This window comes from Microtus pennsylvanicus, chromosome 13 (genome assembly GCF_037038515.1).
Source record: "Microtus pennsylvanicus isolate mMicPen1 chromosome 13, mMicPen1.hap1, whole genome shotgun sequence".
Lineage (NCBI taxonomy): Eukaryota > Metazoa > Chordata > Mammalia > Rodentia > Cricetidae > Microtus > Microtus pennsylvanicus.
The window spans coordinates 42,662,958-42,682,617 of NC_134591.1; the positions used below are offsets into that span (position 1 = coordinate 42,662,958).

Sequence of the window (19,660 nt, forward strand, 5' to 3'; positions counted from 1 at the left end):
CAGCCTCCACCGCCGCAGTCCGCAGGCAGAGTTTGCCTAGCTTCCAGTCTCCTGGCTTCCAGTAGGAGTTCGCTAAGCTCCCTTTTGTATCTGAACCCTCCACACCCTCTCCAAACCTGATGTTTTGTCTTTCCTATAAATATTCTCAAAAGGTGAATTCTTAGCCAAGCCTGGTAACATCTGTCTGTAATCCTAGCACTTATGAGTTTTAGTAGGAGAGAATCACAAGTTCAAGACCGCCTAGACCCAGTCTCCAACAAAAAACTTTTGTGCACACAAATTTTAGCACACTTTTTTCACTCAACGCAAGTCTTGGGGTCCCCAATGGAACTAAGTACATCCCTACTACCTATAACTACACATGAAACTCCATGGGGCTTACTCTTCTGGATAGACCCAGCCTAACTCCTCCTCGCCTCACCTCACCCCACCTCACCTCACTTCACCTCAGACATCTTCATACATGCCCCTATGGGCCTGTGGGACGATCGCCCCAAGACGTATGCCTACAGGTAGACTCCTTGGGTCATGGTTATTCCTAAGCTCCCACTACTGACTAGTGACAGATTCTTGTTCAGAATTAGCTGTGTCAATCTATTGCCACACCAGCAGTGCCCAGGGCTCCTACATCCCACGAGGAGAGTTTTCTAAAGTTGGCATCTGCTTATCTATCTCCCTTCTTAGCACCCCACCGTGCCTCCCCACTGCCCTCTGGATGAAGTCTATCTCCTTTGGGCAGCTTCCATGGCCTTAGGCCTGGCTCTTGCCCCTCTCCTCTTTTTCTAGGTTCTGTCTCACCGTGACTTTGAAGATGGTCTTTGGTCCCACGTACCCCACTGTCTACACATAGATGCCCAAATGTGGCTATCTTTCCAAACCTCCTTGAAAAATCTCTTCTCTGGAACCTCAGCTGACACACACAACCTCTGGATGCCACGGTCTCTATGCCTCCCTGCTGAGAACTCAGTCCTAGAACTTTGGAGCACTTCCATGTGGGGCTGTCATGAACACTGTAAGGTATTTAACAGTGTGCCCTGACACCTGCTCCCTACCTACCAGAAGTCAGTAGCATTGACACCTTCAGGTGGTAACAGCAAAAATGACTTCAGGTATTTTTGTGTTAGGGGTGGGCAATTACTGGGCAAAGACCCAAGGGTGAGACTCAGAGACCAGGGTTCCCAAATATGCACTATGCCATAGGTGGGAAAAGTCTTTTCTCTTTCCTTTTCTACAGGGCCACCTAAACCATCGCCCCTTCTGCTCTCGTCACTGAGGAAAGGGAAACTGAGATGTCCAGGAGACCTCCTGAGTGGCCTTGGTCAAGCCACTTCACCTCTGTGCCTTGGTATCCCCTCCCGTTATGCTAAGTGAACAAAACAGCCTGCACACATCTGTAAGTGTCAACTAAATCAACAAATGAAGGTCATGTGCTTTTCACAGACTCGTCACAGTGAGGGCTACACAGGAACCCGGGGTATCTCTCATGAAGAAGCCGTCCGGATGGAGAGCTTGACCATGCGGTATTTACAGTAACCTGTCTGGGGGCTTTGGCATGTCACTGCTTCAAAGACATCGACATCTTCCAGGAGGCCAGTGCCTGCATGATCCAGGAGCGCCGCTGGTGGGACGTGGGTAGGTTCTCACAGCTGGAGTTCCAGCGGTGCGAACTGGATGGGTCACACACCCATGAATCCCCATGTGGCAGCGGCCAAGAATTCCGCCAGCAGCTAGCCATGATGTGGTCCTGGGCCTGGGCTGCATAGATGCATACTGACGCTTCTGGGTCATGTCTCAAGAGATCTAGAGCTGGGTTGGAGGACGAGAAAAGCCACTTGTTTAGATAAGGTTCCTCTCTCCAGCAGAGCTCACATTTCACCCCTCCTTCCCACCTCCTAGCCTTGGCTTAGACACCCCTCAAGGAAGCATCTTCCCAGTCATCCAGATTGTTGCAATCTTTCAAAGCTTGTATGAGAAGTCTGCCTCCCTTAGGAACCCTCCCAAGAGTTCTCCAGCCTACTTCCAGGCTCCTTATCCGTGCTCTCAGGTGCAAGCTGTGCCTCCTTAAGCATTTAAACTATCCACCCTGCACTAAATGGTTTTGGGTCTTGCTTCTGAGCCTTGTTTGCCTAATGAAGTCACAAGCTCCCCAGGATGCTGTGCGTTCTGCCTCTGGGTAACCCCACAGTAGCTAACATTGCACTCACTACAGGTAATGCTTTAGCACAGCAGAATGAACTGAAGACTCTTGCCCTGACCCACGCCATTCTCTTTCCCTGTTATACATTGTGGTTCTGCTCATGTCCCCATTCCCTCAGCAATCTCACCAACTCCGGGTGTGACTTACTGGCTTTCACTTCATTCAGCCACTGTTCAGTCATAATGTTCTTCATGCAGGGGACCAGGGACCCTGGATAATCCAAAAGGTGAAGGCGTCTACCTTGATACCTGCTCCTCCTTTTCCTGGATCAGATGATCTCAGAATCTGTCTGCCCTCTTCCAGCCCCTTAGAGGGCATTAAAGGAGAGCTTTGTTATGACGTGAGGGCAGACTCCCAACAAGAGTCCCAGGGAGGTGTTGGTCCCGTGGGCAGGATTGAACCAGGATGGCACAGGATCCGGGATGTGGCCAATTGACAGTGCTATCCTAGGCTGGGCCTTAGCTTCCTTGTCTGTGACATGAAGAATTTCCCAATTTCCCCAGAGAATCTGAGCCCGTAGCCTCATACACTTGTCAGCCACAGCTGCAAGGGACCTCTGAGGTGTCCTTGTGCCACTTACCTGGCTCCCATGATGCCTGGTCCTGGTTATAACCCACCCTTCCCACATTCATGTGTTTTCCTGGGAAGTTCCTAATTGTCCTGTATGTTAACTTCAGAAAGTGACTCTCTATGAAGTCCTGACCCAGGCTGAGCCTTGATGGGGAGGCTCAGCCAATCACATTTGGCTAGGGCGTGGCCACTTAGGGCGACAGAAGAAGGACCTGGGCATCCAGGTGCCCACCCCTTGTTTTGTATTCATTCGGCTGCGCGTGACTCTCACTGAATCCCGATTGTGTGAGTTTCTCATTCTCTCAATTATTAAAATTACATTCCTTGTTTTTGAGCTGGTCTGGTTAATTCTGACTACCGGTCGACCACACCCTTCAGAGCCTGGTGTCTACCTAGAGTCTCAGAGTCTCGGTGAGCTTCCTGTCTATATACACTGGATCTGTAGACACTGGGCCTGTATACACCGGGTCTGTATACACCGGGCCTGTATACACCGGGTCTGTATACTCTGGACCTGTATACACCAGGTCTGTAGATACTGGGTCTGTATACCCTGGGCCTGTATACCGTGGGTCTGTATACACCAGGTCTGTATACCCTGGGCCTGTATACCGTGGGTCTGTATACACCAGGTCTGTATACCCTGGGCCTGTATACACTGGGTCTATATACCCTGGGCCTGTATACACCTCTGTATACACCAGGTCTATATACCCTGGGCCTGTATACACCGGATCTGTATACCCTGGGCCTGTATACACCGGGTCTGTATACACTGGGTATATATACCATGGGCCTGTATACACTGAGCCCATATACATTGGGTCTGTATACACTAGGTTTGTATACAATGGTTTTACTTTACTTGTGATTTACAAATCGTATATGTATGTGTTTGTGTGAACTCGGGGTCTTATACATGCCAAGCATGTGTTCTACCACTAAGCTACATCTCCAGGCCCTGATTTATGTATGAATCTTTATCTCCCACCACACTATAAATTTCTTAATCTGATATCCATTTGGGGGGTGGAGTGGTAGGGTAAGTTGGAGCAAGACTGAAAGAAATCAGCATGTGAGGAGCTGCCTCTGTGTAGCCCCTTAGTTCAGATGTGTGCCAAATGTCCTAGGCCTTGCTCCTGTGCCCCAGCATTGGTTATGTTGGCAGTCCCCTCATCCCACCCCCGTGTCTTACCCCAGCCCCCGTCTCACTCCCATCCACCCCAGCAGCTCAGTTTCTCTAACCTCATCATCACACCTGACAAAGAACAGGGAGTCATTCTCTAAATAAACCACTGACAGGATGGGAGGCGCATGGATGGATGAGGGGATGCACAAGTGGGTAGATGGATTGGTTAGTGGATGGATGGGCAGGTGAGTAGATGGATGGGTAGGTGGGTGGATTGGTGAGTGAATAGCTACAAAGATGGATGGGTAGATGATGGACAGATGAGTGTGCATGGGTCGATAAAAGGATAGGAAAATGGAATATATTACATATATGGTGGGTGGGTAGATAGGTAGATGGATTGAAGGATGAATGGATGAATGGATGAATGGTGGATAAGTGGATGGATTCGTGAATGGATGTAGGGATGGATGGATGGATGGATGGATGTAGGGATGGATGGATGTAGGGATGGATGGACGGATGTAGGGATGGATGGATGTAGGGATGGATGTAGGGATGGATGTAGGGATGGATGGATGTACGTATGGATGGATGTAGGGATGGATGGATGTAGGGATGGATGTAAGTATGGATGGATGTAGGGATGGATGGATGGATGGATGTAGGGATGGATGGATGTAGGGATGGATGGACGGATGTAGGGATGGATGGATGTAGGGATGGATGGATGGATGGATGTAGGGATGGATGGATGTAGGGATGGATGGATGTACGTATGGATGGATGTAGGGATGGATGGATGTAGGGATGGATGGATGTAGGGATGGATGTAGGGATGGATGGATGGATGGATGTGGTGATGAATGGATGGATGTAGGGATGGATGGATGTATGTAGGGATGGACGGATGTAGGGATGGATGTATGTAGGGATGGATGGATGGATGGATGTAGGGATGGATGGATGTAGGGATGGATGGATGGATGGATGTGGTGATGAATGGATGGATGTAGGGATGGATGGATGGATATAGGGATGGAAGGGTGGATGTAGGGATAGATGGATGGATGGTAGGTATATGGGTGGATGGGGTATGAGAAAGAGCAAATGAATTTAAAACATACACTAAAATAAATGTCATTTTATAGAGGTCATCACCTCCAGGCCTCTCTGCAGTAAGGTCTCCTGACCCTGGTGTAGGGACTATGATTATCTGGGCAGAGGAGAATAGGAATCTAATACAGTAAATGTAGTGTGATGTGGTGGGAGAGGCAGCCCAGATGCCAACGTTAGAAGGGTCTTATGAAGAATCCTGAGCAAAGAGAATCTGTAATCAATCTTTCCCCCAGAGATTGGGATTCTGGGAAACTCAGACTGGAGCTCAGGCAGAGGCTTGGTGGGGGGACTTATTATCCCAGAAAAGGTTACCTATGAAGATGACAGAGGACTTCCGGAGGGAGGCCCGTGAATTCTTGGCAAACTCCAGGCTCTGGCTGAGGAAGGTGAAGACACTGTCTCGGTGAGCGTTCACCTGGAATGAAGAGAAACCCCTCAAGTGCTGGGTCCACTACCTCATATCTAGGGGCAGCTATTCTCCCCATCAGCACTACCCTGACCCCGGCTCCCAAACATCCCTACTGCCCAGCTCTTTGCCGAGAAGCCCCCAGGGGCCAGACTTTGTCTTCTTTTATCTGACTGAAATCACCACTTCTAATGGCGTGCCAGCCCAGGTCTCCTATCAGTCCATCTCCCGGGTGTAATGGAGGAAAGGTTCCACACTGCAGATCCCACGGGAGATGACATGGGGCATGGCATGCAAAGGGAAACTGGGCTGGCAGGGATGAAAGACTGGGGCTACAGAGCGACGGGGAATTAGCTGGAGGACTGAGCAGTCCTCAAAGCCAGGCACAAACAAGGCATCCTCCTGCGCTGGGAAGTGCAAGCCTTCACTCACGACTGGTAGTGACAAAGCCATGCTCTGTGCAAGATCGCCTGACAGAGGCCATCACCGTGGCTCAGGTGTAGAGACCTGGGAGCAGTTGTTCAGGTAAGAGGCTACTGAGAGAGAAGACTCATGTCTGTTAACAACTTCCTCAGGCTGAGGCCAAGGTCTGAACTCCCAGGTCTGGCAGGCAAAGCCTCCACAATCTTACTGAGTTTGACAGCTTCCCGTCGCTGCCTCAACTGCCATACTTGCGGGGCTATGCAGTAAGGACATGAACCAGCCAGAGCCACCTCTGTGTCCTGTATGGGGATTGCCCCTAATTACGGTATCCTCCCTTCTACTTGATAAATTGCTTTGCATCCTTCAAGCCTCAATTCAGATGCTACCTCCCACTGAAATCTTTCATGACCCCAGGGGATGCTCATCTACCATTTTTGTTTGGCTTGGTTTGTCTTTCAAGACAGGATTTCTCTGTGTGTATAGCCTTGGCTGTCTTGGAACTCTCTCTGTAGACCAGGCTGGCCTCGAGCTCATAGAGATCCAACTGCCTCTGCCTCCCAGGTGCTGGGATTAAAGGCGTGCGCCACCACCACCTGGCTGTCCACCATTCTTAATGCTTCTGCAGCATCCCGCACATGCTCAGTCATGATACCCAGAACGGTAGCTTTTAATCGTACACCCTTTCCCCCATTGCATACAGAACTCTTCCAAGATGAGGGAACTTATCACTCCATTCAGAGTCCTCAGCACCCTAGACAGGACTTGTATTAGAGCTGGTGACCAGAAACAACTAAAAGAGCAGTTCCCAACCCATGGGTCCCAACCCCTTTCACCTAAGGCCATTGGAAAACACAGATATTTACATTATGATTCATAACAGTAGCAAAATTACAATTATGAAGTAGCAACAAAAATAACTTTATAGTTGTGGGGGTCGCCACCCCATGAGGAACCGTATTAAAGCGTCACAGCCTTAGGGAGGTTGAGAAGCACTGTGCTAGATGAGAAAATGAATGAGCTACAGTTGATTCGGTCATTGATCAGCAGTAAGTCACTGGTTTCTTCGTCAAGCTACTAGAGCGTAGCTTTAGCTTCTTGTACTCATTTATTTTTTGAGACAGGGTTTCATGTAGCCTGCCCTGGCTTCCTGCATGCACCACCACACACCACCACACACACACCACCAAGCTGGGGTTATGGGGTGTGCTAAAGCTCTAGCCTAGGGTCTCAGGCATGCTAGGCAGGTACTCTACTAACTGAGCCGCAGTACTCAGCCCAAGAACTTTTTTAAAGAAGATGTATTTACTTAGTATGTATAGTGTTCTGCCTGCATGTACGCCTGCAGGCCAGAAGGGGACACCACATCTTATAGTGATATTTCATTTGTATTTTAATAAATAAAGCTTGCTTGAAGATCAGGAATAAAATAGCCACTCTGGTCAACCTTACAGACCAGGCAGTGGTAACACACACCTTTAATCCCAGTAGTCACACTAGCTTGCCACAGAAACCGGGCAGTGGTGGTGCATGCCTTTAATCCCAGCACTAGAGAGGAATATAAAACAGGAGGAGACAGGTTTCATACAGTGTCTCATTCTGAGGATTCCTGGAGGCAGGATTGCCATTTCAGACCGAGGTAAAGGTAAGAGTCTGTGGCTGGCTGTTTTGCTTTTCTGACCTTCAGGTTGAACCCCAATTTCTGTCTCTGGGTTTTTATTAATTGTGCTACAAGATCTCATTACAGATGGTTGTGAGCCACCATGTGGTTGCTGGGAATTGAACTCAGAAAGAACCTCTGGAAGAGCAGGTAGTGCTCTTAACCTCTGAGTCGTCTCTCCAGCTCCCATTAGCTTAAGAATTTAACTTTCTTGTGAGCAAAGCTGTTGATGGGCAGAAAAGCAAAGTAGAGGGATCGGCCATAGAGGTACAAACTGAGAGCCACAACCCCCAAAGGTCTACAGAACGGTGCTGAGCACAATGTATGTAGGTCTTTTGGGGGTTGTTGTTGTTGTTAGACAGAGTCTCACTCTATAGCACAAGATGGGCTCAAACTCATAGCAGTCCTCCTGTCTCAGCCTCTCAAGTACTAAGGCTATACCTAGCTTAATACAATGCTTTAGTGTGTGTGTGTGTGTGTGTGTGTGTGTGTGTGTGTGTGTTTGTGTGTGAGGTTGTTTGTGAAGGTAAATGTATGTGGTGTGTGTGTGTGTGTGTACAGGCATGCACGGGGATACTCCTGTCACTGGAAATACTGCCTGGGAAAATCCGTTGCAGGAAAGGGAGCCAAAAGGCCAGGCATGATGGTCCATGGACGAGGAGACCCAAGGACAACCTCTGCTGCTGCTGTTGTCTGGGTACCGTCCATTTAGAGTTTTTTGTTTGTTTGTTTTGTTTTTGTGGAGACAAAGTTTCTCATCGGCCTGGAGCTTACCAAGTAAGCTAGGCTGCTTTTCCAATGAGTCCCAGGGATCCTCCTGCCTCTGCCTCCCCAGTGCTGAGAGCACAAGCATGCACCACCATACCCAGATACTTTCTGTGTTTGTTGTTTTTTTACATGGACTCCTGCCCATGACAACAGGGAAGGGAGAGTGGGACTAGATGTCCCCAGAGGTTCCATGACCCACAGTGACACCTTCACAGCATGTCTGTGGCTTACTTAGCTAGTCACAGAGATGGCTGAGAAAGGTCGAGAAAGCATGAGTCATTCCTCTGCACAGAGCACCTCCAAGCCCTCTGAAGCTACTGTCAATCTGCAGGGTTGTGGTGAGCATTCAGCATTTGCAACACCCCAGAACACCTGCCCCCAGCATCCCCACCCTGTGGACCATCACTAGAAACACTGCCTGGGAAATTCTATTGCAGAAAAGGGAGCCTGAAATCCAGGCACAGTGGCACACACCTTTAACCCCATCTCTCAGGAGGGTGAGACAGAGAGTCACTGTGAATTCAAGGCCAGCCTGGGCTACATAGTGAGTTCCAGACCAGGTTGAGGTACATAGTAAGACCATGTCTCAAAAAGTTTAAAAAAGGAAAAGAAAAGGCAGACCATCTAGGCAGAAGGTACAATATAGACACAATATAGATAGGTTGGGGCTGTAACTCAGTGGTAGATCACTTGCCTAGCATGCATGAGATCACAGGCTCGGTCCCTACACACACACACACACACACACACACAGTGGGGAGTGTACAGAGAGAGAGCAGGAAGGAAGGTAGATAGATAGATGATAGATAGATAGATGATAGATAAATAGATAGATAGATGATAGATAATAGATAGATGATAGATAATAGATAGATGATAGATAGATAGATAGATAGATAAATAGATAGATAGATGATAGATAGATAGATAGATAGATAGATAGATAGATAGATAGATAGATAGATAGATAGATAGATAACTATCCACTGGAGGTATCCAGTGATCCAGAGGAGGGGGACTCTAGACGGGGAGAAGTCAGAGACAGATATGGATGCTTAAGCACCAATAGCCTGGAGGCAGTGATGTGAACCACAAGTCAGAACATGAAACAGGAAGGGGGAAGGGATGACTCCTGGCCTCCAACACCCTTGTAAAGAGTCAGTAGCTTACAGGAAGCACTCACAAGATACTTGCAAATTTTTGCCACCGTCTGTAGATGGTTTTCCCAGGGCTTCTGGCTGTAAGCCCTTTTTGGCAACTCCCACTTCATGAAGCAAGAACAGCGGGACAGGGTCTTCACACATTTCTGCAGACCAATAGGAAGAAAATAGCAGCAGTGTGGAATTCCAGGACAGCAGACCTCCAGGGGGGAAAGGCATGTAGAAACTGGCCTGGGGACTGCTGAGACAGCTCAGTGGATAGAGGGGCTCACCACTCAAGCCCGGCAGTCCGAGTTCAATCCCCAGAAAGGTAGAAGGAGAGAACCAACTCCGCAAAGTTGTTCTTTGACCTCCGTGTGCACACTGTGGCATGTGTGCCCATGCTAAAACATTACACGCACAAATTTTTAAAGGAATTTATGTTTTTAATATTTATTTATTTATTAGATTTTATTTATTAGATATAGAATGTTCTGTCTGTGTTCTGATTAGATATTTATTTATTAGATTTTATTTATTAGATATAGAATGTTCTGTCTGTGTTCTGTGCAGGCCAGAAGAAGGCACCAGACCTCATTACAGATGGTTGTGAGCCACCATGTGGTTGCTGGGAATTGAACTCAGGACCTTTGGAAGAGCAGGCAGTGCTCTTAACCTCTGAGCCATCTCTCTAGCCCCACACACAATTTTTTATAGTTGGATTTTGGAAAACCAAGTCCTGTTTGAAAGGTGCAAATGAAAGCATCGAAACTATAGCTCAGTGGTAGAGAGCCGGACTGGCGTGTGTGAAGCCTAAGTAAGGCTTAACCCTCAGCACTGCAAATAAATAAATAAAACTTAGAGGAAGAAAAGAAGGGTACAAGTGAAGCTATCTATTTGAGGAGGAATTCTGTCCAAGATGCCTCTAGAAATCACACCTGGCTGGACATAATTGACTGCTTTCCACGGACTGGCCCCAGTCCTGGCTTGGCTCTGTAAAGGAGGTGCCCCTTCGGGACCGGACACCTGTGCCTGCTCTCACCTGGACCACTTTGGCATTGCCCTCCTGCATGATGAGGAGCAAGGGCAGCAGCGTGCTGGTCAGCTGCTCCTCCAAGGCTTGGGTGCGGGGTATCCGGAGCTTCTGAACCACTTTTCCGTACACGCTGATGCAGGAGACCTGCACCTCTTCTCTTGCCTGGGACAAACCAGAGGCTCAGAGGGACCTCTCTCCCAGGAGGAGGCTCCCCAGCCTTCCTGTCCCTCGTTTGAAGGACCTTCTTGGCACAGAGGCAGAGAAGAGCCCAGACCACGTGGGGGGGCCAACATAGACCAACCAGTGGCAGTAAGTCCACCTTCTCTGGGAAAACTAATCACAAAAGAACTCCCTTCTGGAAAAGCCGCTGGGTCAAGGTGCCCCTTCCTCTAACCTGGGGCAGCTCTGCCCAGACCCCAGTGTGGTGGGGTAGATGGGAGATTCTGCAACCCCAGGAAGTGACTGACCCTCCTCTTCCCATGCTCCTCCCCTCCCCACTCCTGAGGCCTTACATCAGTGAAGTGAGGCAGCAAGAGCTGCAGCATCTCCACGTAGACTGAGCTGTCCATTAGCTTCTTGCCCTTCCCCTGGAAGATGCTCTTGAGGTCACAGACAGCCTCCACCACCAGCACCCCATCCATGTTCTTCAGGCATTTAACCATGGTGGGCAGCAGGGTCTGGACCTTGGCCATCTGGGGGACAGAAGCATGGAGGAGGGGGTACTGCCTGGGCCAGCAGGAAGAAGATCCAGCCTCCCACTCACAGAAGACCTGGGCAGCCCAGCCTGGACCTTGTCACCTATTCTGAGCTCCCTCCCTGGCTGTTCTTTAAAGGCTTCTTTGGTCTCCTTAATTCCCACCCCCCTGCTGGGTGAATGAATCCGTCTGGCTTTTTCCCTCCTCTGGCCCCAGGTCACATAGGATACCCTACGTCACAAATTAGCTTTTTTTTAAAATATTTATTTATTTATTATGTATACAATATTCTGTCTGTGTGTATGTCTGCAGGCCAGAAGAGGGCACCAGACCTCATTACAGATGGTTGTGAGCCAACCATGTGGTTGCCGGGAATTGAACTCAGGATCTTTGAAAGAGCAGGCAATGCTCTTAACCACTGAGCCATCTCTCCAGCCCCCACAAATTAGCTTTTTGAGTCTGTGCTCTGCCCCTTCTACCAAGCTGTGTCAGGCAGTCCCTAGGAGAGAAAACGGGCACTTTTTACAATGCTAAGCTTATATCACCCTTCCAGACTTCCGTTTCCTGATCCACAACATAGGGATAATTAGTGCCATCCCTTTCTGTCCACACACTGCCTGTACGAACACTGCCTGTACGAAATCTGGATCAGGATATGTTGAAAAAGAATATAATACATAGAGATTGTGTTGGCAGGTCCATTTTACAGATGGGACCACCGAGGGCAGGCAAACATAAGCTCTAATTCCAGACTATGACAGCTGAGCCCTCCCTCCAGCCCAAGGCCTGGTAAGGCTGGGCTTCTCTCAACCCTCTACTCACCTTCTCAGACCTACGGGCCAGGATGACCAGGCCCCGGATGGACAGCACCTTCATGATGGGGTTGCGGTGGCTCAGGCCTTCCACCATCCGCCCCAGGGAGTACTCCTCGGGGATGCGACGCACCTGCTCCATGCGGAACAGCTGAGAGAGCAAACAGCACTGACTCCTGAGCCCAGGGGTACATAGCCCACGGTCTCCCTGGGACTCCCAGGATCTGCCTCCTGGAGCCGCGGGCTTGGAAAACTGACAGTAGCCGGTGCTTTTCACCTAACGTTCACCAGAAACTGGTGGGAATGCTGAAGCTGTCTCTCCTTGTGCCTCTGCATCGCCTGCCTCCTGCCCGCCTCCTTCGCTCTGTATTCACCCTGCAGCCCATACTCCTACATAGCCAGACATGTTCCACCATTCCTCAAATGACCAGGCCCGTTTGTGCCCTCTGGGCTGGCAGGATGCCCTGCCACTACGATAGCTATTTGCATGCTCACACCCACACCTGGCATAGCTCCTTCCAAAACTCAGCCCCAGGTTGAACACGTTTCCCCCGAGTCCCAGGAACTCTGGGCACCCTCCTGAGGCAGCAACTAGGAACCTCAGTGCTCCATCCGCCCGTCTGTCCCCCTGGACCTCTGTGACCTTCCTATTGGACAAAAACTCAGCCAACTCTTTCAGGGGCATCACTCAATCTAAGAATTGGGGTAGAATGTGTGTTTACTACAGGGATCAAGTCCTCCCCCTCTGAGGACAACTCCTCTTCCATTGCAGGGTTGGCACCATCAGTGAAACCCATCCTCTTCTCCCTGTCCGGCTTCACACCCTCCCTCCCTTCAGCGGCCAACAGGCACTGGGTCTTACCGGCCCATCCTCACAAACAACACTCTATCATCCTGGCTGCCACCGTGGAGAGCCATGTCTACAAGATGGGGAGAACTGGGAGGAGGAGCTGGTGCAGCGGGAGAATCACCAGTTAACCAGAGGAGATGGAAGGGAGGAAGGACCACACCACCGCTGCCTTCTATCTGTCCATGCAAGCTACTCAGGCCGGATGTATACCAGGCTGTGGGCAGAGCCTGAGACACAGAGGATAACGGCTCCTGTCTCTTTTACTTGCAAACTCCCTTTGCAAAAGATAAAGATTCGGGGCTGGAGAGATGGCTCAGTGGTTAAGAGCATTGCCTGCTCTTCCAAAGGTCCTGAGTTCAATTCCCGGCAACCACATGGTGGCTCACAACCACCTATAATGAGATCTGGTGCCCTCTTCTGGTATGCGGGCATACACACATACAGAATATTGTATACATAATAAATAAATATTAAAAAAAGATAAAGATTCTTCATTTATAGATCAGAGGGCCAGCGAGATAGCTCAGCAGGTAGAAGTGCTTGCTGCCAACTCTGATGACCTGAGTTCAATTCCCACACGGTGAAAGGACAGCGGAACTGACTCCCACAAGTTGTCTTCTAACCTCCACATGCCAAGACATGCATGTGTTCATATATATAGATACACAGACATAAATAAATAACTATAAGAGTAGATGTGGTATAAATGTCTACCCAAAATAATTAATGTGGACACTTGAACCATTCACTTTTATAAATCATCATTTCTAATCTTGATATTGGCTACAGATTTGGAACACTAGTGCTGCCATATAAACATGGTCCCTGCTCTGATCTCACAGTCTGGAGAGGCAGAAATGTTTTAAGAAATGTGTCAAGAAGAATGCCCTTTTTGCAAACCGTACTCACCCGTTGAGGTCGAGCTTAAATGTCACCTCCTCCAGGAAGCCTTTCTGTCCTTCCCACTAGCTAGGCAGGTGGTAAGCCAGCCCTACCCTACAGACTCTGGTGAAACCCTAGAGTCCTCCGAATGATAACTGTCAGACGAGGGAGCAGGGACCAAAGCAGGTCCTCTAATGTCACTCACAGACAGAAGTTGAACAAAATGGGGTGTTCTCAGCCTCTTTGGGGGGACACCCGATGATTCAGCCTGGATAAGCTTGGAGATGCCATAAAATCGCTGAGCACAATGCTGCAAACAGGTCCGTTTGCAGTTAGAAGACAGAAGTTGGGAGGACCAGAGGGCTTGTGTGTAACGGGGGTGGGGTGTGTGCATCTGATGGGGCAGGTGGAAAGGTCCTGGAGTTACTTAGTTACAATTACACAGCGTAGGAGGGAACTGGCACCACTGAGCGCTTCAAATGACCTTGTGCCTTGTGTGGTGTGGAGGTTTTACAGCAAACTAAGGAAGAGAGAGGCGTGGAGGAGTTAGAGCCAAAGGTGAAGATTTGAATCCTGGATCTAGCTGCCATTTGGGCCTTGGGAAAGAGACTGGACCTCAACTGCCTTCTCTGAGGTGGCCATAAACTAGTATCTAAGTTATGGAATTTGAGGGAAAATGAAATGAGCCAATTAGCATAAATTGAGAGCAGGCTGGGAGGACAGTAAGCGCCCAGTAAACGTCAGTCAGCTCCGAATGCATCGCCCTTCTGCGGCTGGCCTTCCCAACTCCTGACTAGTGTCCTGGTCCTGCCTGGCACTTCCTGCTACGTGTGCTCTAATTATGTCACCTCCTTCAGGAAGCTCTCCCTGAGGCCCTCTCTCCAATCTCCAGCTCTCTCATGACCGCCCAGTATGGCACCCCACACTATAACCGGGATGCTCTCTGTTTTCCCTGCCACACTGAGAACTCCTCAAGGCCAGGGTGGCGTCAAGGTCACATTTGTGTCTCTGGTTCCTGACACACCGTGGTGCCCAGCAAAGATAAACAGGTGCCTGAGGTTTTCGGAAAGTCTGGAAGAGTGGGGTATAGGGGTGCAGAGGGGGAGACACAAGAGAGAGACCTGTGGGGTCTTCCTATTGAAGAGACATGAAGGATCTGGGAAGGCTTTGCAAACTGGAAAGTGTCGTTCCCCAGAAGGCCCCGAATGACTGTCCCCAGGTTCCCAGGGCCCCAGGAGGTACCTCCACAAAGAAGGCGGTGGCCGTGACCTTGTGCTTCTCGTCACCTCTTTCCAAGAGCGGGATGAGCAGGTAGAGGATGCGACACAACTCCTGGCAGGAGTAGTGCACCATGGCCCTAGGGAGGGCAGACCCTCAGGCTCCCAGTCACACAAGGCCCGCTGACGAGGTCTAACAGGGACGCTACCAACCCTGGCCAGTCAGTGTCATCCGGGTGACATCTCGGAGTCAGTGGTACCTACCTGCTTCTTTACACAGCTGGGGAAATGAGGCACAGGGTGGGAAGGAGATTTGGCAGAGGGCACAGGGCAAATCAGTGAGCTGGGCAAGCTGAAGCCCTCCCACGACGGTGCAGGAGGCCAGGGCAGAAGGAAGGAGATGTGAGATTTCACTCACTGAGGCCAGCAGCAGCCAGCCTCCCACTTTGTCATTCCATGGGGTCTCCACACCACCCTTCCAGACAGGTCGCCTTGAATATCCCCAGTCACAGAGGGAACTGAGGCTCTGAGTGGGGCTGGCTCAGCTCTCAGAGCTGGAGTGTGGCAGGGCTGTGGTCCCGACCACAAGTTCCTGCTCCAGCTGCTTCACCCATCCCACCGGAGCCAGCAGGTGATCAAAGTACCCCTACCCACACAGCCAGCATCAGCACCGCATGGAAACTGCCTGAAGACACACTCTCAGGACCCTAGCCCACACCCACTGAGAACTCAGCTGCCAGCCAAGGTGACAGTGGGTCACTGAATCTGAGAGAATAGCTTATTGAAGAATTGAAGGGAGAGAGTCTGGGTTCAAATCCTGACTCCAGTATGTGCTGTGTGATTTGGGGCAGGCACTTAATCTCTGGGCCTCAGTTTCCTCATGTTTGACCCTGGGCTCGTCATAGCACTGTTTCTTTGGTGCTGGTAAGAACCATGGAGTCATCGTCCATGTAGCCCCTTTTTGCGTGGTGCTTGGAGAACAGTTAGTGCTCCATCAGGTGACTGTGTGCTCAGCCCAGGAAGAGGCTCTTGTGGCAGGAGTCATGGCACCAGCACAGAAGTCGAGATGCCCCTCTGTAGCCAGGGAGGGGTGTGTGTTTGGAGAGGGAGCACTCATCTGGGCCAGGGTGGGAAGGAGCCTCGGTGAAGGACACAGGACAATCACTTTACCACTCCTCAGTTGTGTGGCCTTGGATAGATGACCCAGCTGTGTTCCTGAGCAAGATGTGTACGTGTAAACCCTGGCTTGCCACCAGCCTCCATCATGGTAGCCTGTGCTTCTCTCTGTGTAACAGCTCTGGCTGTCCTGGACCTCACTTTGTAGACCAAGCTGGCCACGAACTCACAGAGATCACCTGCTCTGTCTCAGGAGTGCTGGGATTAAAGGCAGGTGCTATCATGGCTGGCTGAAGAAGGGAACTTGTAAGTAAACTGGTGTTTATTTATTTTACGTGCGTGTATATGTGAGTGGTGTGCATGCCACGGTGCTCATGGGGAGGTCAGAGGACAATTAGTGGGTTTGCCTTCCATCATGTGGGTCCAGGGAATTGAACTCAGATCGGCAGCCTTGGCAGCAAGCACCTTTACCCGTTGAGCCATCTCACCAAGCCAAAAAGAGAGAGAGAGAGAGAGAGAGAGAGAGAGAGAGAGAGAGAGAGAGAGAGAGAGAGAGAGAGAGCGAGCTAACTATATCATTTCAGGGACCAAGTTTGCCTCTCAAGAATGGACATCATCTTTCACACTGGTGTTGACCCGCTGCTAGGACAGTATTCCCCAAGCTGTAGAGAAGAGCCGGGGTTGGGGGGACAAAAGCTGTTGCTCAGAGATGCCAGCTTGGGTCTGTCTGAAGATCCGAGGGCCCACCCTATCCCACCCTACCCCACTGAGGTCCACACCTCACCTTGCCAACAAGGACACTCCCCGGTAGTGATTCTCTGCCTGGCCCATGAGCTCCCAGCCACCCTGCTCCTCCAGAAACGTAGACTCATATGAACAGCCCATTTTCAGAAGCAGGGTTTTCACCACCTTCACCATCCAGCTGCCGAGACAAGGGGGTAAAGTCTCCTGTGCACTGTGTGCCTTCTACTTGGCCCCTCTTGCCAAGGCTCCTCTCCACCCCCAGCACCGTCTCTACCACACAGTTAGCAGGGTGCACTGGATCCACAGACAGTGGCTCTTTATAAGTAACACATCCTTCACTTTCAGAACCTGAGAGATAGCAGACACAAAGTCCCCCTTCACCCACCCTTTCTCCGGGGCCTTGCTTCCTGGAGGAGCTGGCTGCCCAAACTTCCTTTCCTGTGTCTTGCCTGTTCTCCTCTATACTCTCCATTAAGCCACGAATGTCTTGGCAGCCTGCTCTCCTGGACACTCAGTCTTCTGCCAGTGCCCAAGTCCCTTTTGGCCTCAGGACCCTTCAGGAAGGTCCTGGGGAGTTGTCACACCCAGGAAACTGAGCAGAACTCAGAAGGTCTAAGTGAGCTCAGGGATCCTGGAGGCCACTGCCACCTTTTAACCAACTGGATGTCTAGCCCAGCCTATTGTTTCGTTACGAAAGTTAAGTTACAGCCATATACTGATGGGATACATTCTGAGAAAGGCCTCAAGAGCTGGTGGCATGTGTGAGCATTGAAAGACCCAGGTAAATTCAGACCCCTCTAGCAGAAAGAGTAGAGCCAAAACAATCAAGCAGGGAGAGAAGAACCAAAAGTCTAGGTTAGCTGGTTCAGTGACTCTGTTCCAGGAACTAGCTGACCATAAAGTTAGATTATAATTTTGAGAATAATCTTGAGAAACAGGGAGGTACCCCCTTGTGATTATCACTGGTATTTTCGGAATTTTCCAATGACGCCCTCCCTACCCCCTTTAGATTACCGGCTTGTGGTTTCTTCCCTTAAATATCCCTTCTCCCAGCTACTCGGGGTCCAACTCTCCACCCCTGCAAGGGAAATGAGTTTCCGCCCCGGTGCACTGGTTCCTGTCATGTCAATAAACTTCGTGTGATTGCAGCAAGGATGGTCTCTCATGAGTTCCTGGGGGGTCGTGCTATCCCAAGACTTGAGTGAGAGTCTCCCCACTCCGGGGTTCTTTCAGCATCATGGTGTGTACTTACTCTAGCTTACGTGGGCTCTCCTACAGTCTTAGGGGAACCACCATTGTGGGGAGCACAGTCCAAGAATGAAGTCGAGTGAGGAGAACTCTGAGGACTTGTGAGAAAACAAAAGTCTAATGACCTCAGTTTCTTCAAAACACGAATTGTTCTTGGAATGTGTTTTCATGTTCCTGCCAGGTGTAGTGGATGGAAGTGAGTGTGCTCCAGATCACTAGTGCAGTTCTTACATTGGTACTATCTCTTGCAACGTTTCAACTGCTGTCTTTCATTTGACTCAGGTTCTCTGGGTCAGCTCCAGGTCAGGCAGGTGGACCTTATACTCACTGGGCCCAAATGCTGCTTAGATCCACCCCGTCCTACCGGAGAGCCTCTAACCTCAGAGAAAAAAAGACCTGTCCCTTCTAAAGGACCTCAAAGATGTCACTGTGACTAAAATTAGACCCCAGAAAAGTGTTAAGGTCGATCTAAATGTCACTTTAGCTAAAATGTTGAGAATGTGGTTAGTAGCAGCAGCAGCGGCTGATGCTAGCAATCCAAGCAATCACCAAAGCTACTTTTCTTTTTTCTTTTTCTGTTTTTGGAGACAAACAGTGGCCAGTCAAGAAACTGATTGTAAAATGATTTTTTTTTTTTTGGTTTTTCGAGACAGGGTTTCCCTGTGCAACAGTCCTATCTGTCCTGGAACTAGCTCTTGTAGACCAGGCTGGCCTCGAACTCACAGAGATTCACCTGCCTCTGCCTCTGAATGGTGACTGGACAGCCACGGCACCACACGAAACAACTGAAACGCCCAGGGCTGCCAAAACCCTCAGGTCATGCCTATGTCCGTGTGCTTGAATCCAGGAGTCCCTCTTTCCCTTCAAACTCACATGAGACATGTCACCTGGTACCAACAGAGCTGTCACATTCATAGCCAATGCCCCTCGCCATACAAGAGATGTGACTACTTCTGTTGGGTGACTTTTTCATCTGTCACTGAGTCTGGAGCACCAAGGAGTCACACAAAGGCCACACAACAGCATGGCTGCCGTGGCTAGCTGCCACAGGTAACCGTAAAGCAGCAGAAAGGACTGCTGGCTCTAGAGGCTGGAACCCAACTTTAAGGTGCTGGCAGGGCTGTGCTCCCGCTAGTGGGGATATGGATAAGATGAGCTGTCCATCGCTGTGGGTAGGTGTGCTGTTGCTGTGGCTATGGGTAGGGTGGCTACTCTGGCTTCCTTCTAGTGGTCCTGTGGTCTTAGCGGAGTTGAATCCTCCTCTTGTGGAGGCTGTTCCCCTCATCACTTCCAGACAGGGAAGCCTCCATCTGTGTTCCTCCTACTGTGGCTACACCACCCCTTCATCTCCTGCTGTTGCCCAGGAACCTAACAGCCCCGGAAAGCACAGCAAGAGATGCAAGAGGATACGTGGACGGCGGGTGTTTCTCTAGCGGCGGGTGAGGCTATCAGTTCGCACAACCATTAGGCAGAAATCAGGCATTCATCTCATGGGGGCGGGTGGCCAAAAGGTTAACTATCAAAACAAACAAACAAACGGGAGAAAACCAGAGCAAACAGGATGGACAGCTCTGGATCAAAGGCCTCCAGCCACACGCGACTTGCCCTTTGCCCTCCCGAATATGCTTCTGTAAGTGAACGCACAAGGATGA

The 19,660-nt window shown here is 50.1% G+C and overlaps 1 protein-coding gene across 1 annotated transcript in view; it reads right to left on the reverse strand.

Moving 5' to 3' along the window:
* Positions 1–1,450: 1,450 nt before the first annotated feature.
* The window catches only part of Mroh7 (maestro heat like repeat family member 7), a 46,168-nt gene continuing 27,958 nt past the window's right edge, over positions 1,451–19,660 (reverse strand). Inside the window, exons 14-22 of the mRNA XM_075945517.1 lie at positions 16,801–16,938; positions 14,926–15,040; positions 11,962–12,102; positions 10,957–11,136; positions 10,451–10,606; positions 9,453–9,575; positions 5,328–5,430; positions 2,345–2,407; positions 1,451–1,806 (exon numbers count right to left, since the gene is read on the reverse strand). Coding sequence (XP_075801632.1) covers positions 1,556–1,806; positions 2,345–2,407; positions 5,328–5,430; positions 9,453–9,575; positions 10,451–10,606; positions 10,957–11,136; positions 11,962–12,102; positions 14,926–15,040; positions 16,801–16,938 — 1,270 coding nt within the window. The 3' untranslated portion in view covers positions 1,451–1,555. The remainder of the gene's footprint in view (positions 1,807–2,344; positions 2,408–5,327; positions 5,431–9,452; positions 9,576–10,450; positions 10,607–10,956; positions 11,137–11,961; positions 12,103–14,925; positions 15,041–16,800; positions 16,939–19,660) is intronic.